The sequence below is a fragment of the Colletes latitarsis genome, chromosome 10 (genome assembly GCF_051014445.1).
Source record: "Colletes latitarsis isolate SP2378_abdomen chromosome 10, iyColLati1, whole genome shotgun sequence".
Classification (NCBI taxonomy): domain Eukaryota; kingdom Metazoa; phylum Arthropoda; class Insecta; order Hymenoptera; family Colletidae; genus Colletes; species Colletes latitarsis.
The window spans coordinates 12,205,839-12,229,960 of record NC_135143.1 but is presented as its reverse complement, the minus strand read 5'-3'; the positions used below and the strand labels follow the sequence as shown (position 1 = coordinate 12,229,960).

The window sequence follows — 24,122 nt, the reverse complement described above, 5'->3', positions numbered from 1 at the left end:
TGCATCCATGAAGCTGTCCGTTGCAAAAATGGAGGAGCTGTTTTCCCTGGGCACCGGTTTGCCGTCTGGTGCTGCTATCTCTTGGTCAAAATCAAGTACTATTAGTTATTTGAAATTAAACGTCCGAATGGTTGTAAACGTTTAGTGTTCGTACACTGCACTTGTGTATCTTACAATTTTTTAGGTTAATATAGTACGTGGTAAAAAGTACGTATTTTCTTCAATTAATTTATCGTTCATACGGACGTACTCAAATATTTAGTACTTATAACCTCAACAATCATGCATATAGTAGTATAAAGTGAAATTAATAATATTTAGATTGCAATTTAATTGTCCAACTGCTCGAATAAGAGTTTCGATATTTTAGATGGAACCTATGGCATTGGGATCACCTGTTGGAAGTCCTGTACAAAGTCCTGGAAGTCCAGGAACTTCTGCATATCTTCCAAGTTTTCTTTTGGGAGACACCACAACAGTAAGTAAAAATTAAAATAATGTTATGCAAACGATTTTACTACGCAACGTCTTTAACTTTTCAGCCTTCTAAAATAAACCAGACTAACCCCCAAGATACTCCAAAGCAATTTCACCTTGGGCACAATAGTCTAGCATCTCCACTAACACATTATGGTACCTCAGACTATCGTACTAATCGTCAGAAGGCAGTGTTTGGCGGAGCTAATACGCCGAATACGTCGCAAATAGCCACGGAAGATCATACCGGTGGACCACCGACTAGAGGATTATTCGATACTTCGCCCTACGTATCACCTGGGAATCAAAGCATTTCTTGTAGCCATTCTAGACTTTTAATGAACTCGATGAACAATTCTATATTTACTGATAGCCCAATGAATCCTAATATAAATGAATCGCAAGGTCTTTTGCAATGGGTGACTGTTTTCGGTTTCCCGCCGAGCGACATGAACGCGGTTTTGGCTCATATCTCAAGCAGGGTTCGTGTAGTGGACAAACATCCCGCTCCGCACGCGCAAAGTAATTGGATACATTTAAAATGCGCCTCGGAACAAGAAGCACAGAGAGCTTTTGCTTGTAATGGAAATATCGTTTCCGGGTCTGTAATGATCGGTGTGGTACCTTGCACGGATGAGGGCGTTGTGTTAGGAAGCGACAAAGAAAATCACTCTAAAATAAACGGAAGCGTCAAATGTTTCTCGAGTCTTGGAATGGCCAATCACTCGCAAGAATACAATACGCCACGTACATCGATTAGAATACAAAATGCAAGACCCCTGGCGGCTGGTTACAACCAGCATTTAAGTCCGCAATCAGTACGATCGCCAGAGAATATACCGCAAAAATCGACAGGTTTAGTTTCAAAAGCAATGGAATATGTGTTCGGATGGTAGCCTCTAATAGAAATAATTGTAAATCCTATTCTTTAATGACAAATATTATTTAATATGTAATTTTCTTTGTCCTTATAAAAATCAGATACAATATAAACAATACTAATTTGAGAGAGGAATATTAAATAATCTTAAAGTGTTTGTTACTTATCAGGTTTTTACTACATCGATAGAAATATAAATCTTTATAAACATCAAACCATTCTCACACAACCTCGCATCTAAGCTGTATTTCTGTTATATTTGTTCTCTACTCTTAAATTATCTACCACTGTTGAAATGACTCTATACCATACTGTATATAGCCTATTGTTAACGGATTTTTAAAGTACTTTTGCGGTGTTCGACCACGCGTATTGCACGGATAACGATTGCAATGATTCGTCTTTAAAAGTACGCGTATTGCACAGATGTCGAATGAAATGGTTCGTCTTTAAAAGTACGCATGTTACTTAGAAAATGTTTATTTTCACAAGCTTATAACGAACTCTAATATTAATCACGTTCTGTGTAAGAAGGGACTTACAACAATGACTTAATTTGCAGAACAAAAAATATGCTATTGTAATTAGCACGTTCCTCTCTCCAAATTCGAGCGTAATGCATAATTGAAATTTTATACACGTTTTTCATAAAAAATAAACAACTGTTATGATTCAAATGCCGATTATACAAAAACGCTCGAGTCTATGTTTTTCTCTTATATCCTGTTCATATGTAAAACATTAATATAGTACAATCACACATCCATTCCTCATACTAATAAATAAATTGATATTGTCCCACAATATGTCCTGTTAAAATTACTTTGGACTTTCAATGGTGGCACTTCCTAAATCAGTCATTTTAGGATATTTCACTTTTTTCTTATCCAGTTCATCTTGTGCCCACAGTATCATCTTAAGCAAATTATTTAATCGTGGGCTTGTAGATTCTCTGTGTTCCATTTTTAATATAGCTGCGTTTAATTCGCTTGCTATCTATAGTTTTATAGAAAATTCAAAATAATTTTGATACATATATTATTAAGCCTTTGCGGGCGAGTGTCGGCAAATAGCCGTCCAAGCCTTTTTACTAGAGATATACGAGAACCCGATACTTTCGAGAATCCCGAACATTTTCGGGAATCCGACCCGACCCAACCATCGGGTTCCCAATATTTCGGTTTGGGCGGCTACTCGTCCGCAAACGATTAATTACAAAATTAAACAATATTGGTTAAAGAAAACAAAGGTAAAAAATTTTGTAACCATAGCTAAAGCAACTGAATAAACAAGATATAATAGATATAAACATTATCCAGGAACTTATAAACCACAAATAATAATGAAGAATTAATACCTTTTGTCTATGGGTTGGATGTAACAGATCACTGAAAGGACTCTTATGTGGCTCGTCGAAAGCTAGTAAAGCCAAAGTACGCTCCAATTCACATAAGATATTGTCATCAGATTCACCAGCTTCGCTCAATCGATCCTGAGCAAACTGTAATGCTTCTTCGATTCTGCCTGTGCGAATCAACTCAATAAGATGCAACTGTTGCAGATGAAAATAAAGATATCTGTCATTGTCCAATAGTTCCGGATGCAACTGATTTACAAGGTCCGTTGCCTCCTGAATACGTCCATTCTGAATGGCATCCCTAATTCGAATCCTATCATCTAAAGAACTTAATTCTACAGTAGGTTCTACTCCAGATTCCTGTTGAAACTTTTCTGCTGCCTCTTTGAACCCCTCTACACGACACGATTAAAAAATTACAACAAGAACGTTTAAAACTATCATACGTGATGCTATTAAAGCAGACTTGCCTGTTACGAGATAATTCATAATTAGATTGTTCATGGAAACACGTTGCGTGTGAGAATTCTCTTCAAGTTTGGCAACCCACTCATCCTTCGATATATTATCTTGTTTCTCCGGGAAGCTCATTGTTCTTTTGCAATTAGCATCGATGATTACGATAAATAAATGTTTAACAAAAGTACAATCGCGAATATAGATTTGTTACGAGGTACCTTACAAAAGAAATATCGAGAACTGTTTGACACAACAGCTGATTCCGTGTCGGAACGCAATGTAAATAAAACCAAGAAACAAAGCTAACCTTTATGATATAACTAAATTTAGCCTACTGTCGAAGTAGATCGAATATTTTTTCGATGTAAAAAGCAAAAAACAGAATGCTCGAGCGAATTGAAGTTATTTTGAAAATATTTCAACGTCGTCGGCGTTAAATCGCGGTCAAGATATAATGGATACAACGTTAATAGTCATACACAAGTCGCTGTGCAAAATGTGTCTTTATATGTATCGAAAATTGACAATAGGGATTTTCGATTTTGAATTGATTTTTTAGAAAGTCGTTCTTTTTTAGGCAATTTTGATCACTTAAATCGATTATTTTAACTAACAATTGAATCTTGATTTGTCCAGAATTCTGTAAAATTTTACTTGGATAGCATAATTGAATTTTGCGTTCTTCTTTGTACGATGGAATAACGTATTTTTACTAGAACGATTCTAAAAACTTATTAGATAATACGTAAGACTCTTATTTATTCCTCATTAAGTATAGTTACCAGGAGAATTCTAACGCTTCCTAAGCTTTAGGAACATTTAAGAAAAACACTTTAGAGTCTGGACCACTGATAGGGAATTCCAGGTTTTTAATAACGTTGTGAGAATTTACGGGGACTTCCCGGATCGTAACATAGCTTATGCTCGCGGAACACTGAAGAATTTTGTCATTTTGTCAATCATGTTCACGTAGAATGTACAATAACGTTAATATGAGTCGCATTTATAAGTATGTATAATCTAAGAACGCGGCATGCAGAAATTTCTGGTACCTCTAAAGAGTGACACCTTTTTATGTATCTATTCTTTGACTATATTTTATCTAGGAATCAAATCACTTGCCGAATTATGAAGGAAACTCGATGATCGTGTTGTTTTCCAAATTGTGCTTCGTCCAGGAGTGTAATCTAACTCCGACGCATCTTAGATTGATGATTATATTTTAATCTGTATCTGCACTGCAAAACTGTAACATTATACACAAATAAAAACTTATAAAACTTCTATCGAACTCGTATCTATTTAGAGCAGAGCATCCCGCCATTTTGATCATATCGGAAGTCGCATTCAGGCGGGAAACAACTCAACAACAATTAACGTTGAGTTTTAGCCCTCTGTTGGAGTAGTTCGTTAATAAGGTCGGTATATAGACGAACGCGCAAATGGTTAAGGTTATTGAATTTTAAAAATTCTTAATTAAGTTGTTTTAAAAGTTCTGTATCTTTTGTTGTGCTTGTATACGGGCGCGATATGTAATTACAATCGTTCGATGTATCCACTGACACTTTGCAAGATGGAGGTTATGTCTGATATTGCGCATTCCAATTTTTAATTATAGACAGGTTAAATATATTGTTATCAAAGCTCGAACAAGAAAGATGGACACAGGAAATTCGACCTCCGGTGGTGACAGTTCCTCGCAGTTGAGCTTAGAGAAGACACCGCGCGCTGAGCGAGTAAGATTTATAGGTTAGGATGGTTTCGAATAGTATTCAGCCACTGCTGTATGGGTTTGTTTATTTTTCAGAGAGTCACTCGAGGTTCGCGACAAAGAGCTGTGGATAGCGTAACGAAGAAATTTCTTCGAAATTTTGACCCAGAACATAGCGAAAGAGAGAAGCGTAAACTACATCGACGGTTATACCAGGGTCACAAAAGACACGCTTTGTACGACGAAAATGGTATTTACATAGAAACAGGGGAGGAACCGTGCGATTGTTTATATTTGAATTGCTCAGGATGCCATTTCCCCTGTCCCAAATGTTCTTCCACAAAATGTGCTCACGAATGCAGGTTTAGTATACAAGAGAATTCTAGAAGAACCATATTTGTTTATAGAAATTAAAAGTGAACATTTTCCATTAGGAGCAATCGTAAATGGACCTATGAATCGATTGAGAACGAAGGTTGTGATATTGTTATAAAAAATCGTTTGTTAAAAGATTCATAATTTTACATACAAAGAGTAGAGTTAAGAGATAAAAGGTAAAAATGATTGTCGATGTACGTAAGTCAGGATTACATAAATTGTATGAAAATGCAATAAAGTTATACACGTGTCTTGTATCCTTTTCAATGTTGCCTTATTGACAACATTGGCGTTTCCTCATTCCCATAGCTCGACGACGTCTAACGAAGTAGACGCTCGGGTATACTGTATTTTGGAGGGCGATATTGTAGTTTGTCCAACTTGTAGAATGTAGATATTCACGGGCAGGAGTAATGCTTCGTGGCTCGCACAATCGGTCAACGAGAATCTTCTGGAGGAGAAACACCGAAGAGCAGGGTAGATTTGAAGCGATAGAGACGTGCCACGCTTAATGCACGTGCGTGTGCACTGTCACACGAGAACGCTATTGATTTTCCCCGGCACTTTTGGCGTAGTGCGCACGTACCTAACGCGCATACACACACACCGTGCGCGCACACGTTACTCTGGAGTGGGGCGAGCCCCGGTGCGGAGGGCGTGCGCCTCGTTCCTCTTCGAAATCATCGTCAAAGTTCACGCAACCGAGTGCCCGGAGAGAAGCGAGTATGGTGATCCTGTGGTCGGTGAAAATCGAGCGCAACATCCGTCGATCGATCCGCTAATTAACCGTCCTAGTCAACGCCGGTGTCTCGAACTACGTCCGCAAGAAGTTACCGCTGAAGAAGAACTCTGTACCAGGTCAGGTGCCGTTCCTGACCACCCGGCTCGAGGAAGCTCCTTTTTCTTCGCAGTGTCTTCTCGCGTAAAAGGTGTCACTGTACGGAAAGACCTTTCCCGACCTTGGTAGCCACGCAGCGTGCATCTGGTGTTTACTGGTCGCGAGAAGACCGCGGTGGTACACGCTGGTGACTCTTCCAGGCGCAGCACAGTTCTCTCCGGGTCCAGGTGGATTTCTTCGCCGAGAGGAGCTCCCACCAGAGCGTCCTCCGCTTGGCCAGGTTCACAGAGAATTACGCTTTATCGTTTTTAGACCCTCCGCGACACATCAACGCGGGTCAATACGTTCCGGTGATCTTATCGCCCCGATGATGAGACTCGTGGCGCGTTGACGTTTAACCGTGGTCGTGGTTCAGAATTTCTCGTGCTTAGACCTATCTCTGCCGGCTGTGCCGGTCGGATCTTCGTGTACCTTTAGCACCGATCGGCTATCGGCTAGATTCAACGTAGGTGCAACTGAAATTTGCGAACAGTTCTTCGGTTTCTCATGCTCTCTTCTTTCGCGATGGACGTTTGTTATTTTTAATATCGTGGTGGATGTTGTTCGACTATGACAGGGGCTCTTTCAAGTATCACTTGTTGAATACATGCAGGTATAGACGCGTGATTATAGGTCACAAGAGGATTGTGACAGGTATGAGAGGGGGGACGTCGTATTTTTCTCCTCTTCTTTTTTTTGCCGCGGAGCGGCTTTAATGTTCGAACGTGTTTATCCGTGTCGGGCTTGGACAACAGGTTCTTAATCCCTTGCCAGCGATGAAACGTGCTTCTGTGTGCTTCGTACTCGTTTTGTAGACGAAGAGCACGAGCTAGTGGAATCGAGAAAATGAAAGGCAAACACGTGGATCGGTCCCGAAGTCGAAAACATTCCTACGTTGAGTTTTGAAGTCGGAAGCTGGTAGCGATGGGTTCAAGGCGCGAAGTTTTGAATTACTTCGTAGACTGTTTATAATTGGGAGTCATTAATGACTCTCTCTCTTTCTCTCTCTGTAGTCCAGTCTTCGATGTTTCTCACGGACGTTTTTGTAAATTTACGGAAAGTTCTTCTATCGTCTGCGCGACAGACTCGGAAAACATCATTATTGGTGGAATTAGAAAGCACACCGGCCAATGTAAACACTTGCTGGCGAAGGGTGCAGAAAATAACTCGATTGTAGGGTTGTGGAGGGTCGCCGACACCTTTCCGCGTGGTCGTGGGCGTTTCACGTTGCTTTGTGTGTTATGCTACAGATAGGTTGAAGTTTAGATAATCTCGCAGAAGGGACCCCGACTGACGGGGGTTAACATCATCGGGACGGCAGATGTCAGGATGCCGGAGCAAAGCAACGACTATCGCGTGGTGGTGTTTGGGGCGGGTGGCGTTGGCAAGAGTTCTCTCGTCCTGCGTTTCGTGAAAGGAACATTTCGTGAGTCCTATATCCCCACTATCGAAGATACTTACAGGCAGGTAAGCCCGATAAAAACACGTGGATCCGATGCCTCGTCTTGTACTCTCTTCTATCGTGTTGTAACAACGAGTTAGAATTAGCCAAGTCTTAGATTCGTTCGTAAACTAGTAACGGCGTATTAAGTTATGATAAATATTTTCCAACATCTATATTCGTTTTGTCTAAGGGCATTTAAAGATTTTGTGGACGCTTAATACTTTTAATCGTCGCTGCGTAGAGACGTCCCAGAAATGCTGGAATATTTCGAATCTTGTACCAAACAATTTTCAATTTCCATTTTCGATTTATTTTTTCGCGGAGAATCGATCCTTTCTATTATTTTAAATCAGGATTACGGGACATCGTATCGCTAACGAGGCAATCGCGCGGGTCGATAATGAAACAAGTAGTGTAGAATTGGATCGGACATGCGATGCAAGTAGTAGAGGTGCGTCATGTATCAGCCAGCGGTAATAGATTTTCCAGATCAGATAAGTAGCAGGAGCTACCGTGACGTAAACTGCTGACATTTTGCCGATGATTCATTACATGATGCAAGATCATGGCTTTAATCGTTCATCTCTCGACCATTATCTCGTTCTGTAATTGCGAGATCCGCGTAGAACTAAACCGCGAGCAAACAGTCGATCCTTTCGACCAGCATTTGCCTGTTTTATTTGCATTTCAAATTTATTCCCGACTCGAGTCGATAGGGCTGCCCTGTAGATTCAATTCGATTTATTTAAATACGTTTAACTTGTAAATTATCGTCGTAACAATATATACCGTCTGCATCGATTTGCTTAAAAAATACGGTAGTTGCAGTCGCTGCTCCGTAGAGTTTTGAGTTATCGTATATCGATACTAGATTTGTCGATATATCGATTGTCGATTGGTGTGTAAAACATCTACTATTCTTCTTTATTCGTACGCGGTATTCAGGGTTTCCCATTAAATGGGAGTATATCTCAGTAGAATTTTCAACTTTTTAGAGTATAATGTCACAGTTTGACAGGAAACCCCCGGAACACGCTACATTTGTAGATTTTAATACATTAGTAAATAAAAAATAAGTATGAGATAATATTCGGTGCAGAATAATAGTGATAATATTCACGCGCTTAGATAAGGATTAATCGAAACATTTCTTTATCGATAGCTTTATCGTATTAGGATTGCACGATCAGTCAATTAGTGGATAGTTTAAGTTATCTGTAACATCGATTGTTCGAAATTTACATTATCTACTAACTGACCGATGCAATGCTACTCGTGAGCACGATAGATAGGTCAACGAAGGTTTAAAAGAAAAGAGTGCATGCCGTCCAGTAATTAGCGATACCACTGGAAATAAACCGATTTCTCGCTAAAAAGCTAACCGAAATTGTAGAATGAAATTTTTCGTACGAAGCTTCGTTTTCGAAAAAGGTCTGCGTCGAATATCCATTAGCCTGTACAAGTACGAACCTTATTAAAATTAACCGAATTAAAAACCCATTTCCCCGTAAACGAAGTCTCGCACAAAAGGTTTTATATCGTACATTTTTCGACTTACTTTTTAACCTCGAAATAATTTAGTTTACTCAACCGAGTATATGAGTTTAATTCGTTTATACATTATTAATTGGTAGGTGCTACATTGGCGTTTCGTATCAGATTAAGTTTGTTAATTTAGTTCAGTTATCGTTGAAGCTTTTATTTCACACAAGCGGCCAAATTACTACGTTCGCCGGTGAAATTTAAAAAACGGTTTGCTAATTGTACGAATTTAGCGGTAGAGCTTCTCTTATTACGTCGAAGCAAATAAGTGGTTTCGATACGGTCGTTTTCGCGTTTGAAGTTATAAGTAACAATGTAAGATATTTGAAGCTTTCGAGGCTCGGGTTCTGACAGTTGATGCCGGTTGAAGTTTCCGGGTGTGAGGTGTGTCCTTTGAGGAAAGTGTTCCGTCGTTTCTCCGCCACTGCAGCTACCTTCGTCGGGAATCGAATGACACACTGATACGTCGTACCAGCGTGTCATACGAACCCCGAAGAAGCAGGCTACAATGTTGGCGAAACGTCAGAACACTTTCCTCGAAGGACACCGATTGTTAAGTGAGGAATTCGGAGGAGAAATATTTCCACGGAGGACTAGTTAGAGTCTAAACTTTTAAATTACAATGAAATTTACTTTAATCGTGACTTTTCCGCGTACCTAATGAAAAATTACCTCAATTTAAATTAAAAGGTTTGTCGTGTAAAGACTGCTCGGGTCAATATGACCCGGAATACGAAACAGCGCTGGGAGTCCTAAACTGTTATTCTCGTTTTGTCCGTCGTATTAAGTAAACGTTGCAAGCATCGTACAACTAGGAAACGTTTAGAGAATCGGAATTCCGTTTTACTTTATTAATTTGGCTACGTTGCGCGTCGGGTGGGCAACGCTGGGTCGATTTTGTAATCGGTTTTTCCATCGGTTGTGTCGCGAATCACTGAACGGCCATGTTAAAGAAAACATGCTTCGTCAGTGAAACTGTTGAGACCCGTGCTGTGTGTACGAGACGCGTGACGGAGGGAACAGTGAAACAAATGGGACGACCTGGTGCGGTATTTCAGGTGATAAGCTGTAATAAAAACATATGCACGCTTCAAATTACGGACACAACGGGGTCTCATCAGTTTCCCGCGATGCAGCGGCTTTCCATAAGCAAAGGTCACGCCTTCATCCTGGTGTATTCGGTGTGCTCACGGCAAAGCCTCGAGGAACTACGACCGATCTGGGCCATTATTAGGGAGCTCAAAGGACAGGACATATCGCAGATACCTATAATGCTGGTAAGGCTCGCCATTCTTTCGCGGTTACACCTTTCATTTGCTGGTTGGGAGTTTTGTCTCTCCAGGGATTATTGTTTTCGTCCGCGATCGGAAATCCATGCATCGAGTAAGGCACGTTTTTGGGAACTGGGGCTCGTCGAATCTCTCGAATATTCCAGTATTCCGCCACGTCGGTGATTTCGAACATTTTCGAATCAGAATTGGGCAGAATTTAATTCAATCAACGATTTATTAACGATCGTGTCCAACTCTGAACGCAATTCGAATACTATACGAATATTTCGTGCATTGATCGATACACTGCGGATGTTATGCATTCGTCACAAATATTTCCACCAATCAAACGTCCGGGTATTCGCGGTATTCGAACAGCGTGGCGCGAACTACAAATCTTTGTTGTTTATTTTTATATTTTTTTTTTTTTTTTAACCAAATATTAGCGTCGAAAAGATTTCTGTGGAGTGTCAAAACCCTAACAAATTCACGACATGCAAATGTACGCTGTGCGTGTATCGAGGACGAAGTGTATAAAAAGGGTAGATCAAAGTATTTCTATCGCTTTTGAAGAAAAAATTTCAAAGCACCAAGTTGCACGGTTCAAAGGTGCGAATAATCGTTTTCAAGGCCGTTTCACTATGATATTTCAAGGTTATCGAAACTTTTAAAACGCGTTATCGTTGCTCTTCTTTTGTTAGATCCCTGTAAGAGGCCAACGATTAATCGTACGACTTCGTAAACAGCGGAAGTAAACAAATTCGTAGGAACGCGATGGAAACGGCGGTGTTTCGGGATTTATTAATTCAGCAGCACACTAATAAACTCGTCCCGGCTTATTTATGAATATATTCCCCCAAGTGAGCACATGAAAAAATTGAACATAGTTTGAATATTCATAAGTTCGCAGTGAACGTATGACAAAAAAGTTAGTACGTTATCGTAGCTTCTGGTATTAAACTCTCGACGTTTCTGGGTTCTCGTAAAACCAATAATCACAAGTTTTGTATAAATCATTATTTATTGCTAAGAATATAGAAGAATATTAGAAAAGAACCATTATAGTTACCTTTGTCACAGTTAAAGGTAACAGAAGAAACGTTTTCAATAATTAATGTCTTTTTCGTTTAGTACCAAATTAATGGCATCATCAATTAGTACATGTACAAGGATATTTTACAAGATTATCTTTCAGATCATCTCTTCAGTAATCGTAATTTTCATGCATGACCGAGACTCTAAGCACACTGCTAAAAGTGTAAAAAATTGGCCCAGTGCTAACAAATTTTCTGTTCTGAATTGGCCTGCATAGAGCCCCGACCTTAAAACATCGATCATACATTAGTATAGCAGAATTCAAGAATAGTGGAAACAAATACCTCCAGATTATCGCAGAAAATTAAAGAAAGTATGATTGTGGACAAAATATTAAAAATAAATAACATATTAAATACTGTCGAGTATTGGACGTGGTGCAAAACCGAGTCAATTTATTCTTTCTTTCATTGCCAAATGAGAAGATATTAACTATTAAAAAAATTTCTTGTGTTACTTTTAACTGTGATAAAAGTAACTATAATGTTTATTTTTTAATATTCTCTTATATTCTTAGCATTATATAATGATTTATACGAAACTTGTGATTATTGGTTCAGTTTTGCTCCTCACTGTACATCCCTAATACACTGGGGTATATATTTCAAAAATTATTATTGCGTCCTCCTTGAAACCAAGCTTGGCTCCGATCTTTTCATTCCTGCTGTCCCGTTTAAATACCTCTTCCTGTATTTAACTTCTCGATCAACGTTTCTTTCTTCTTGTTTCTAACAATACCACTTGGGATCCTTCTAAGCATGTGTACCCTTGGCTTTCCATCAGGTTGGGAACAAATGCGACGAGAGTCCATCGGTCCGCGAGGTGTCCGTGAGCGAGGGTGCAGCGGAGGCGGCGAACTGGGGCTGCGGATTTTTGGAGACCTCCGCGAAGACGAACCACAACGTGAACGCCCTATTCCGGGACCTGTTGTTGCTCGAGAAGAATCGATCGGTCTCGTTGCAGCCCGTACAGAGCAACAACGCGATCAGCCTTAAGGAGAAATGCATGGTCATGTAACCAACCGCGTGCAGAATAGGCAGGATATCCGAATGTTGCGACGCGAGGTGTACGTAGACGACGCAAATCGAAGAGGGCAACGTTCTCTCTGTATTCGATACCAGAAACGTTTGTCGCTCATTCCTCGACCCGGCGTGGCCATCGTCCATTGTAGTCTCGACGTGATCAGTGGGTAAAGTAAGCGAAACTTGCGTGAGCGAAAGGGACGATAGATATCCGCGAGATATCACGCGTCGCGCAACGCGCGGTCCAATGCTCTTCAGAGTTGTTGCAGAAGGTCTGGGATCTTCTATTATAAACGAGGATCCGACGATGATTCACCGTTGTTGCTTGGAGGGACCTGTCCCGATTGTTGAAACGTTCGTTGTTTTACGATGCATTAGACCCACGTTGCGCCACCACTTTCTAACCGAATGTACTCTATACTATTGATAGATTTTTTAATTTTGATACAGAGCGATGTACTCGGTCCGCTTCCTAGGTTCCACGAGACCAACGACAACCACGCGTTTTTCATTCTGCACGTTAGTCGGGAAACAGCCTCGTTCGGTAGGCCAGTCGTGTACGCGCCCTTAACCATTTGTCTCGAGCTTACTATACGGAAGGGATCGTACCGAACGAATCGGCCGACTCTGAACCAGGGCCAAATTAAAATTTCGTTCGAACACTGGGTTATAGGAATATGTGCGAAAATCCCGGGAGAAGTTTAACGTAGAATAAACCTGCAATCGTCGTTCGCTATTACATTTTCAATCGTTTCTTCGATGAAAATGTAATAACGTGAATGCAATGTAGAATTCGTTATGGGTCAAACTGACCCGTCGTTCGCCTTTCGCGCGAGTGCTACGGTCCGTGGCCCCCCAGCTGGCGACGGTACTGCACGTTCGCGAGTTTTCATTGGTGCTTGTATCCCCACTCTGGTTCAGAAGATGGGTGGAGCAAGCAAAGTACTCCCGCTAGTCGACTTCTCGCGGACGCGCAGTACACTAGCCCCCTTGGGTCCAATGCCTTGACTCGGCCCTGGACACCGACTGTACCGGGGTACGGATCTACGTACGTCGAGATCGCGTCACCCGACAAGCGGTCGTCCCTTTCGTGACCAACGAACAGGTGGATTTTTCTGAAAGAGCAATCAGTACAAAAGCGCGCGAAGTCGACCACGTATCAATATAAGAAGAGGCACCGAACTTGTTCCGTTGAACCCGCTCTTTCACGAAAATCGTCGCGTCGCACTGTCCGAGACTACTGCATGATGACTTTGGGTACCGGTGTCGTAGGCATTTCTCCGTAGAACAAAACGACGGGGGGTCTGGGGGGGGGGGGGGGTACGTTTGAAAGATCGTAGAAGAGGCGAACACACGAACGAGAAAACGACAGAACTAAATAAAAGTTGTTACGAGGTTGGTTTTTGTTGAATAGTTGTAAGGTTTTTGTAACGACGCTAATTAGGATTTATTACTCGACACGTCGAAAAAGTTCAGAAACACGTACACAGAAACAGAAGACTCGAGCGCGCAGGAACATTTACACGAGAGAGCGTACACACCGGCCATACACCAGGCTTTACGCACACAGATACATTAGGCACACGCGTTTCTCGCGTTGACCCAGATTTTAGTGTTTTCCTCCTGTATGTCGTGCACACGTAGAACCGCAAGCGTGTTAGTCTTTACGAAGAGACGCTAATTAAAGGGACTCGTCGCGATGGGCTCGTTTTCCCCTCGACGATTTTCGTTCGCCGCGTTTATTGCCGCGGTACTTTGGCCAGAAAAGTTCGAGACAATTTTTTCCCCCCGGCGATTCTCGGTCCTCGGAATTTTTGACATTTTTATTGGGCCCCGCTTGATCCGGCGCCCACTCGAAACGAGCAAAAATCGCGTCGATGGCTCGAGATCACTCCCCGGACACACATAGACCAACGTTGGACGTGATCTCTCTTCATCGGTTTCGACAATTTGTCTCCGCTTCCTGTCGGTACATTGTCCGCGAGATCCGGTTAAACCCTTGGTAATAGTTTCTTCTTCCCATTGTCAGGAATTGATACGAATATTAGTAAAGCAGTCGCGAACCCCTCAAAAAGATCTATTTAAACTTCGGTAATAGATTATTCTTCGTTCGGTCAGGGATTAATATCGACCGTCACGATAGTTTTCTTTCCTGGCGACGTTTCTGCGATGGCGGAAACGAACGCTTATCCCGCGAGGCGCGAGTGGACAGAACATAGACCAGAACTTTGGGCAATAGTCGTCGTTGACTGAGCAATGGTTAAACCTTCTTAGTGGATATCAACGAATTAAGGTTACAGCCACTTTGTAGTCAGTTTATATTTGCTAGTCTGTCCGCTCGTCTTAACGTACAGCTTCATACTATAGCTTTAAGGGTAAAACATTCTGCCCAACGCAGATTTTGTCAAAGAGACGAGAGTTGTACCGCGGATATTATAATTCGATAGAGATCGATCGTCTTCGCTACGATTATTACGATTATTACGATTATTAATATTATTATGTACCACCGAACGCTAGCGGTTGTTTTACGGGAACGTAAACATTGGCAGATGCAGGGAGAGACATATCCCGTGTAATTGTTGAGCAGACGAGATGGTTGTTGTTAAGTAGATACGCGCGAAACGAGGGCCGGTTTCATACCGTTTCAGCGTTTCCCAAATCCCGTGGTGTCTGTATTATCTTGCTTCCGACAAGCAAACGGGCAATGAACATAGAATACGTAGAGTACTATAAACGTAGATTAACTCGTGGTAATAATTTGTTCTTCGCGTCGACGTAGGGCTCGATACAGATATTAGGAAAGCTTTAAGGAAAGATCTGTTTTAACATTGGTAATAATTTAAGGCTTAATACAGATTTTAACGATGAAAGAAAGATGGCGTCAACAAGATCTATCTTCGTCCAAGATACTAAGTAGATTGCATTGTCGGAAGAAATAGCGATGAAAGGATATTAAAATCTTGGTAATGGCTTCTTCTTCGTACTGTTAGACGATCGACGTCGACAAACACTTCATTATACTGTTAAAAACATTACGGATAATAGAGACGCGGTGAAGATTGATACTAATACTATTTTAACTAACGAATCTCTGAAAGCATGGTAATAGTAGAGATTAGAAGAAACTTTCGCGTAAAGGAAGGGCGAACAATTTTTCATTTTACCGTTAAAGAAATGCCACGGTTGGTTTCCGGATGCCTTATAGCCTGGGAGACGCTGAACGAAAACGCAAACCTTCGCTGAAAGGTGGCTCGTGCGAATCTTTTCATAGAGATTTTAATAATAGTATACGGGACAGCTTCGTTTACTATTCGTACAGTCAATCGACGAAACTCCTAGGCATATATGTAAATTGTACATAAGATTTTCTATATTCGAGTTAGGGCGTCAGCCGTTCGAGATATTTGCACCGTTTCAGTTATCCGGGATGGCGAAATTGACAATTATTTTTTACGAGATCCTTTTCTCAAATAATGATATAACCTAGCGTGCTGCCTTAACCCGTTGATTAGAAACGATCAGTTCACACCGATACCAATTTTTAATTGTATTATAACGTTTATTTTAAGCGCGAATCGTTTTTATTCGTATTTTACTAGGCATACACGATGAAATTATCCAGTTGCAGGTTCGGTGTCGATTCTTTGACAACCAGATATCTATGCTTTAATGTACATTGACACGTATTCGCTGTTATATTTAGAGGCAAGATTAACCAAGGTCTAGTCAAAGGTGAATCTGACCTTATGAAATCGACCCTCGACAGGCTAAGACAGGAGCTCTGGGCGAGAGAAGAAAAAGAAATGGTCGCGTGAAACCACACACACAAACACAAACACATAAACACACGTACATGAACACGTGCATACAAAAGTTAGAAGTTTAACAAAAATTGTATCCTCTGATTTTTTCGGGGCCAATCGATGTGATTAACACACGAATCGTGAGCTTCTTCCGCGCGACGGTAGGTCGACTTCCGTTCCTTTCGCGTCTTTGCAGAATTCTGCGATCATTGATTTCGATTGGATCCTTCGGGGCACGCGGCCGCTCGACCCGTTTCCGTATTTTTGACGACTTTTATCTCTCTCTCGAGAAATTCGATTTTCTATCTACCCCTTTTTTACGATACGACTACCTCGACGTGGTCCCTTTTAGCCGGTTTTAAAACGTCTCGCGTACTAACGATTCGTCCTATATCTCAAGGAGGGTCGCGATCCTCGAGGGATCAAGTTCGACGTTTGTTTCGCGTGAAACCGCCGAGACGAAGATTTCTTTCCATTCGACCGGGGATGTTCGATTCTCGTGATAATTATATTTCGAACGTTACGAGAAAACATTTTAATCTTGCGGTCGTTGACACGCAATGTCACCAGCTTTCGAAAATAATCGTTCTACTGGCACGAACATATCTTATAATAACGAGTACGCGACGATAATTCTTATCGAACGAAATTTCTACTCGACGAGAGGTTGGACGAGATTCGATTCTTGATCGATAGGAATTGGATGTACGAGGATAGGTTTAAGAGACCGATAGTCGTCTTCGTGAGGATCAATTTATTGGAAAATTGATTCGGAATCGAACATCCCCGCTTTCGACGCCGACAAACGCGGGCCGTTGTCTGTGTTTGCGCACGCGCGATGGATCGGTCGCGCGCTCGAGATCGTCGATCAGTCGCCGAGCCGAACAGCGTACATCGAGAGCACAAACTTTTATCGCGTTGTATCGATAGCCACGGCACGCACGACCACGAATATACAGACCTCGATGGATCTCGAACGATATTACGCTTTATTTTTTATTGTGTGTCCAGAAACGTCCGGCGTACTTTGATATTTCAACGACGGATCGGTGTCGCCGTTGTTCGAGGACGGAGACAGACGTTTCCGACTACTGCAAAGAAAATACTATGGAGACAACGGATCCAAATAAGTAAAATTAATAGAGAAATTGTTAAAGAAAAGAGAAAAAAAAAAGTATTATCGTATCGAGGATAATTACCATAGAACACGAAGGATCCAAGTATTATAAGTATCTAGAAAATGTGATAGAAAATTGTAACGCTTAATTAGCGACAGAGCGACTAGAGCTTTTGATTCTTAACGGAACGACGCAGGTTCGTATCCATCCAGTAAGGATTTTTCTCTATACTTTTTTCTGAATTTCACGTTTACGACGACGAAGTCAATTGAGTAGATAAGTTTGACAAAATAGCATCGACGAAGTAAGGGAAAAATAGCACGAAAGTAGCAACGGAACATAAAGAAGTAAAATACCAAAAAATAATGGAGACGAAATATTAGAAGTACCCTTACTGTAGGAATGCGAACGATTCTGAATAATATAAGCAATCTAAGAAACACAAATAGTAGTAGATATCGGTGGCAAAGTGTGACTGATGCTCAACAGCGGCCGGAATTTTCAAATCTTCACCGCTTAGAGTTTAGTAGAAACTTCTTCTGTCATACGTTTCTCCGCGAGATCTTCCAGTAGCGTAATTTGTCCGAACGGTCTTTAGGAAAGGCGCGAATTCCCGGTTCGTCTTCGAATAACGGCTTCCGGTCGGAGAAAAGAGAGACGAGGTCGTCCGTGCCAAAAATTCCGTTGTCCGTTATTTATGGAGTTTACTTAGGCTTAAGCTTGTTGTTAAGTGATCGATTTTAAAAAACACCATACACAAGTTTTCTTCATATCCGTGTCTTCGTTGGTTCATACGATAGAACGAAAAGATTGTAACGACCACGAGCATGCTTGCTACACTTCGCTTTCCCGCAGAAAATTCATCGATGTAAAGAAGAAGTCTTTTAAGGATTAAGGAATTTTAAATCGCGAACGCGTCGAAGGTGGGGCATACTCGAAACAATGTAAACAGATACATAGTAATAGAGTTTATTGTAACCCTTTCGGTGCTTTGGGCACGCCAGTGACGTTCGACGAATACGATCGACGAAAATCTGACAAACATTACCGGAGTCGAACGTGTTGTATCAACGAAATAATCATATCAGTATATCATATCACCATAGCCATTGAATCTCAGGCTCAGGTCCAAACGTTACAATAATACACAGTTGTAAGTCGTGGGAATTGTCAATGGATCAAACGAATCTCGATAGAGCTTAATCCCCACCTTTGATCGATCACTCACAAAGAGAAACGAAGGAATCACATATCATGGCTGCGCGTTCCACTGTGTATACTCGCGAGATAGAATGCGTCTAGAATGGCACGAAGAATGTTTCAAATATTTAGCGAAAGAGTACGAATAGAATGACCGATTTTATTGTTGCGACGGCTCGTTCATTATTATCCACTCAAACCGTTTTAATCGGCTACGAAATCTGTACTCGTGAAGGATAAATCGCGAAAATTATACAATCTTGATTCTTGGCAACAGACTTTTTTACTCGAACCATCGACGTCGTTTCCATTCCTCGTCATTCCTCGCTACTTTGCAAAGCTGAAAAGTCACGGACACAAATTTTCGTCAAAGACACAGATCGAGTATTGTCTTTCCAGCTCTGCACAATGCGTATCCTTTTGTTACTTCTTTTTTCGTACACGAGTTTAAATTCTCCTCAACGTCACACGAGAGCAAGCTTTCAGCTTTATCGTTCTCCAAAAATCTGGTGATCCAAGCGGCCATTTTGTAGGAGCACCGTCTCCGCGACCTGTCCATCGATTTAGAAAGTTTACATACAGGCATTGTCTTACATCCGTCGAAACCACATTGTTTTTCTAATCGATAGTGGAGCGTATTGTTTAACTTGCACTCCAAATGTAAAAACCTACTTCATCTTGTGCTACGCGTTGATATCTCTAACCAACTCCTTCGACTTCGGCCGTCCACACCATTCCCGTATAAAATTAGGTTTTAATTCCAATACAGAAGTCGTAGAATACAGATTTTGTTGTACCGTGATCGAATAAATATTTTTTCCGGGGTCCACGAGTAACTCGCGCGAGGACAGCAAGTCTAAGGATGGTACCTCGCGTCCCGATAAAGTTTATTTGGATATCGTCGACAGTTTTCTCGAAAATATTCATGAGAATCGTCTATTTTCGGAGGCCCCCTTAAACAGACTCGCATCGTCGTCCCAAAGAAGAATCGCGGTAACGCAAACATTTCTGCTGTATCGATCGATTGGCGAAAAATAGACGAATCGCACGGCCGTTCGATGAAGAAGCATGTCTTTTGGTTACTTGGTGCGTGGAGAGTGTCAGGAGGCCAGAGTCGCGTAGCCAGAGGCGGGTAGGAGTGGCGAGGAGAGTAAACATTAGTGAACCAATCGTCGAGAAAGGGTGGTCCAGTGGATGTTTGTCTTCCTGCTATTCCGGGGGATGCTGGAAGCACGTAGCGCGACGTTCCCGGAGCCAATCGCGAACGATCCCGATGGAGGAATCCGAATCTCTGCCGCGAGATTTCTTTCAGCGAGTTGGCCACTCAGTCGAAGATCAACGATCGTCGAAGGGCTCGTCGAGAGTCTAAGTCTTCGAGTGCCTCGGTGTATTCCGACGACGATGGAAAGAAGAAAGACATAGATCGGTCAACGACGAGCACAAAATCGTTTCCGATCCGATCGAAGATCATGCTGCGCGGGAAGAGCAGGAACAAGTCGGAGAACGCGGAGGACGAGGGTCAGGCGAAACAGAGGAAGCCTAAATGCGCACGTTGTCGAAATCACGGCCTGATCTCTTGGCTGAGGGGTCACAAGAGGGAGTGTCGTTATCGCGAGTGCCTCTGCCCAAAATGCTCTTTGATAGCGGAGAGACAGAGGGTGATGGCGGCCCAGGTAAGGTCACTCAACGAGGTTAAACTATGGCGATCGCCTAAATTAGTAGAATAGAAACGGAGAAAGCTACGGATAAACAGCTGATGGTAATCAATTGATAAAGCTACTCAAAATCCCCACAGTTTCCCGCCATTAATACTCGAAAAACTAACAAACACACGAAAACATTCCGTAACATCGAACAGAGGAAAACTGCAGTTCGCCATGTACAGTAGGTCACTCGCGAAAGAAAGATCACTGTGATCAAATCTTTGCAGACTTTGCATGTGATACGAATGCAGGCGTTTATCATGCAGTATTCCCCCAAACAATCGCGTGATCACCGTTTTCCATTCTTGCAATCATTCAAGCCGTATCTCTGTCATTTTGGCGGATGCAATTGAGAACTCTTCCGAATCTACGGATCTAGCGGTTCTAGGGCTTCCGCCAACAGAAGGACGTTTTCATAACGAGCCAAAAGGCCGCGGGGGCTCGTGTATTCTTTCGAATATTTGCCTGCTCGTCAATCTTCTGGCATAAAAATTTTAATCAGCGAGACTATACCTCAAATCCGCCATTTCTGCGTTTGTGTAAGTTGCCACTATCACAGAATTAAAAGTGTTTATAAACAACCGTTCACACAGGAGGCACGAAGCAATATTTTCCAAATGTTTTATATTTCTGATATTCTTGAGCTGACTTTTTCAGTCGAAAACGATAGACGCATCAAATTAACGAATTGTTATTTTAACGTAATTGACGATACGTGTGCGGTGTCGGTTTCAGTTTGGCGTTGCAAAAGTGTTAATGAAGCGTCTCGGCAAACAGGTGGAACCATGAACAAAAAAAGGTCAATTTGCTGCGCGTGTCGTTGATTCGAATCACCTTCGATATTTAACGAAGCCGATTCACCCTCTGCTATTTTCCAGTCAGGAAAAACAGCACATTGTTGTCGCCCTCGTTGGATCGCGTCGGTGGTTTTACCGACGACAAAGGGTGGCAACAGAGATTCAGTTTCATTCGTGGCATTTATGCTACTCGATCTTCCCCTCCTCTGCCGCGGAAAAAGTCGATCAACGAGGGGGCCCGAAGGGGGTATTAAATCCATTAACGCTCGGTGTAGCGTTTCATTTTTGTTTGTACAGGCATTACGATACTCGATACTTTGTCCACGGTGGCTTTCGAATCGTCCACGATCGACGCAGATCGTTACCCATCGCGGCATCCGCGGACAAAAACGAATATCAGGACCGAATCTATCAGATAATGTTTACTTCATATAAAATTTATTAACTGAATTCTATTCAAATTCATTTTCTTAGCTCTTGTCGCCCACGTATGGTAAGAATTCCAAAGACCTCCATATTTGTTGATCGTTTAATCTAACCACTATTCCAAATTGAAGAATGGTACTTCATAATCTTCTTCCAACGTCGAGATTCTTAATCCCGGTTGCTTCGTTGTTCCCTTTCCACTGGGAAACATAAAATCTAAAAGTGGGATTCTGTCAGACTTTCTTGATGATCTCCGATGTGAAACAATATAGTGGGTGGTCCAGCCGGGAATAACGCGTGCCAAATGGTCCCATATGTATCTCTATTGACATTGGCCGTTAAGAAAACACATATGCAGTATCGTCTAAGCGGCGGGTCCATTTATAAATTGGAAGCCGAACCCGTGATCCGATCCGACTTCGTTTCTGTCGTTGCAACAAGCTTTCCGTAACTTCTCCCCGTCTCGCGACTGATAACGCGTGTTTATCACTGCGACAAGGTGGCCCTGAAGAGACAGCAAGCGGCCGAGGACGCGATCGCCCTCAAAATGGCCAAAGTGGCGACCGGTCAGAAGCTCAATCGACTTCCGCCGGGGAAAATATTCGGAATGGCTATCACCGAGCCTAAGCCCGCGACAGAAGCCAACCAGGATACCGATCCTCCTCACAAAGAGGACGAGAAGGCGTCAGAAAACTCGAGGAAGGACTCGTCAAGAGACCAATGCCACGAGCCTCCGGTACGTACCCCAAAAAGAGCTAATTTACTATGTAGTTATTTGAAAATTTATGTAATCCTCCATTAGTTCATTATTTTTTAAATGCTTTAAAGGAAGGTTGATTTCCATTTACCAATCTGGTAAAGATCAACATTAAGTAAAATAATTCAATTGAGATTGAAAGTCCACTCAAGGGTTAAAGATTGTTTACTAATGAAAATATGGCCTCCAACGTCACAGCTGGTAACGTGAAACGCGCTTGGTATTATAAACTGTTTCACAGTTGATCTCGGAAGACTTCCCAAAATATAAGAACCAGGTGTTCAACGGGAACAGCCCGGACGACGCGAAGGAGGCTAGCGTGTCGCAGACCTCGGTGGACACTCTGGCGCGCCTTTTCCCCAACACGAAGCTCTCGGTGCTGCAGCTGGTGTTGCAGAGATGCGGCCAGGACCTGTTGAAGGCGATCGAGTATTTCGCCAGCGACAGTTTTGGCATCGGTTCGAGCACGTATTCGTCGGCCTTTCGACCGCCGGCGCAGAGCATCGCCGAGGCCAGGCCGAACGAGCAGCTCGCAAACACGATGCTGGCGCCAATTTACTCCAGCCTATCGAGGAGCTTCTACGGAGATGGTTACTGCTTGTTGAACATCGTTCCGGAACAATTCCCGAAGAGCATCGTCGCGGACGCGTTGCCAATCAAGAGCAACGGCCATCAAGAGCAGGATAGCGTTGCCCTGAACATTCAGTATAACAGTTACTTTAATTCTGGGATGCAGCAGCAGCTACGGGATCACGTTTACGCACAAGTCACGGATCACCTTTCTCCCAGGCCTGGGTTCCTCCACTTGCCATCCATGATGTCGGGGATTCCCTGCGTGCAGCCCAATTGCCCTCAGTGCAGCTACAAGTTCCCCTGAATCGTTAATGCGTGTATAGTGCTCGGATCAGATATAACAATCTCGTAAAGATCGTAAAGGTGAGTTCTCGCGTAACGTTAACCCTTGACCGACCATTAAATTTTTATTCGCGACCCCAATTCGAAGTATGTTGTGGTTCGAGTAAATTTCCTAATTGTTTAAAAGGTACGGAGCACCTATATACGTAGTTTTTAGAATTTATAAGTTCCATGAATTTGTTTAAGGGTTAAGGAGTGGCTCTAAATTTTTAACAAAATTTTCGACGTTCCTTTTGCAAGAAACAAGAATATATATAAATACGAAAGTGTTTAAGCATATTTACACAGGGTGTTCAGCTACCACTGGGAAAAATTTTAATGGGAGATTCTAGAGGCTAAAATAAGACGAAAATCAAGGATACTAATTTGTTAATTGAGGCTTCGTTAAAAAGTTATAGAAACATTTCCGGTCACTCAGTATATTTTCGGTAAAGAATTTTTTTCTCGAAAGTACGTAGGATTTCGGGGGGATGTTTATTCACCAAAAATGATTGTAATTGACCCTCGCAACCGAAAATAATTTTTCCAAAACAATTTGAAATTTTTTAATTTTGTCAAAAAATTTCACACTTTCTCGAATTTTTGTCTAGAAAGTGGGTAGGATTTCGGGGGTATGTCTATTCACCAAAAATGATTGTAATTGATCCCCACAACCAAAAATAATTTTTTTTAAACGATTTGAAAAAATTTTTTTTCGCCAAAAAATTTAGGCACCTACCCCCTGTCGATTTTTCTTAAAAATTCGTTTTTGATTTTTAGTAATTTTGTTTGACGCCCTACAGAAAAGTTGTCTAATACTTTTTTGTAGGTACCCATGGGCTCTACTTCAGAAAAAAATTTTATTGAAATATATTCACTATTGTAGGAGTTATGACTGTTTGAAAATT

The 24,122-nt window shown here is 41.8% G+C and overlaps 5 protein-coding genes across 8 annotated transcripts; 4 read left to right on the top strand and 1 right to left on the bottom strand.

Moving 5' to 3' along the window:
- The first annotated feature begins 52 nt into the window (after positions 1–52).
- LOC143347234 (nucleoporin Nup35-like) lies at positions 53–1,427 on the top strand. Of its 2 annotated transcripts, none has more exons than XM_076776250.1 (3): positions 53–207; positions 371–478; positions 543–1,427. In XM_076776250.1, exons 2-3 carry the CDS (start codon positions 371–373, stop codon positions 1,371–1,373), a joined length of 939 nt encoding a protein of 312 aa, XP_076632365.1. In that variant the 5' UTR covers positions 53–207; the 3' UTR covers positions 1,374–1,427. The 2 variants fall into 2 exon arrangements, with proteins under 2 accessions (XP_076632365.1, XP_076632366.1); XM_076776251.1 differs by having other exon boundaries at positions 158–207; positions 322–478.
- A 749-nt stretch (positions 1,428–2,176) lies between these two features.
- Hou (GID complex subunit 8 homolog protein Houki) lies at positions 2,177–4,800 on the bottom strand. The gene is made up of 3 exons (XM_076776256.1): positions 3,185–4,800; positions 2,715–3,109; positions 2,177–2,353 (listed from the first exon to the last, which is right to left on the bottom strand). Exons 1-3 carry the CDS (start codon positions 3,303–3,305, stop codon positions 2,177–2,179), a joined length of 693 nt encoding a protein of 230 aa, XP_076632371.1. The 5' UTR covers positions 3,306–4,800.
- On the top strand, positions 4,515–5,523 carry LOC143347242 (ARL14 effector protein). Its single transcript, XM_076776262.1, has 4 exons — positions 4,515–4,591; positions 4,792–4,909; positions 4,981–5,246; positions 5,319–5,523. The coding sequence occupies exons 2-4, from the start codon at positions 4,832–4,834 to the stop codon at positions 5,401–5,403; spliced, it is 429 nt and encodes a 142-aa protein (XP_076632377.1). The 5' UTR covers positions 4,515–4,591; positions 4,792–4,831; the 3' UTR covers positions 5,404–5,523.
- Positions 5,524–5,894: 371 nt separating this feature from the next.
- On the top strand, positions 5,895–19,041 carry LOC143347239 (GTP-binding protein Di-Ras2). Of its 3 annotated transcripts, XR_013080565.1 has the most exons (5): positions 5,896–6,380; positions 7,390–7,606; positions 10,184–10,402; positions 12,275–12,685; positions 12,964–19,041. XR_013080565.1 is itself a non-coding variant. In XM_076776258.1 (4 exons), the coding sequence occupies exons 2-4, from the start codon at positions 7,469–7,471 to the stop codon at positions 12,506–12,508; spliced, it is 591 nt and encodes a 196-aa protein (XP_076632373.1). In that variant the 5' UTR covers positions 5,895–6,120; positions 7,390–7,468; the 3' UTR covers positions 12,509–19,041. The 3 variants fall into 3 exon arrangements, 2 of the variants coding, with proteins under 2 accessions (XP_076632373.1, XP_076632372.1); XM_076776258.1 differs by having other exon boundaries at positions 5,895–6,120; positions 12,275–19,041; XM_076776257.1 differs by having other exon boundaries at positions 12,275–19,041.
- Positions 19,042–20,060: 1,019 nt separating this feature from the next.
- On the top strand, positions 20,061–24,120 carry LOC143346235 (doublesex- and mab-3-related transcription factor A2). The gene is made up of 3 exons (XM_076774157.1): positions 20,061–20,310; positions 22,063–22,299; positions 22,562–24,120. Exons 1-3 carry the CDS (start codon positions 20,107–20,109, stop codon positions 23,195–23,197), a joined length of 1,077 nt encoding a protein of 358 aa, XP_076630272.1. The 5' UTR covers positions 20,061–20,106; the 3' UTR covers positions 23,198–24,120.
- The last annotated feature ends 2 nt before the right edge of the window (positions 24,121–24,122 follow it).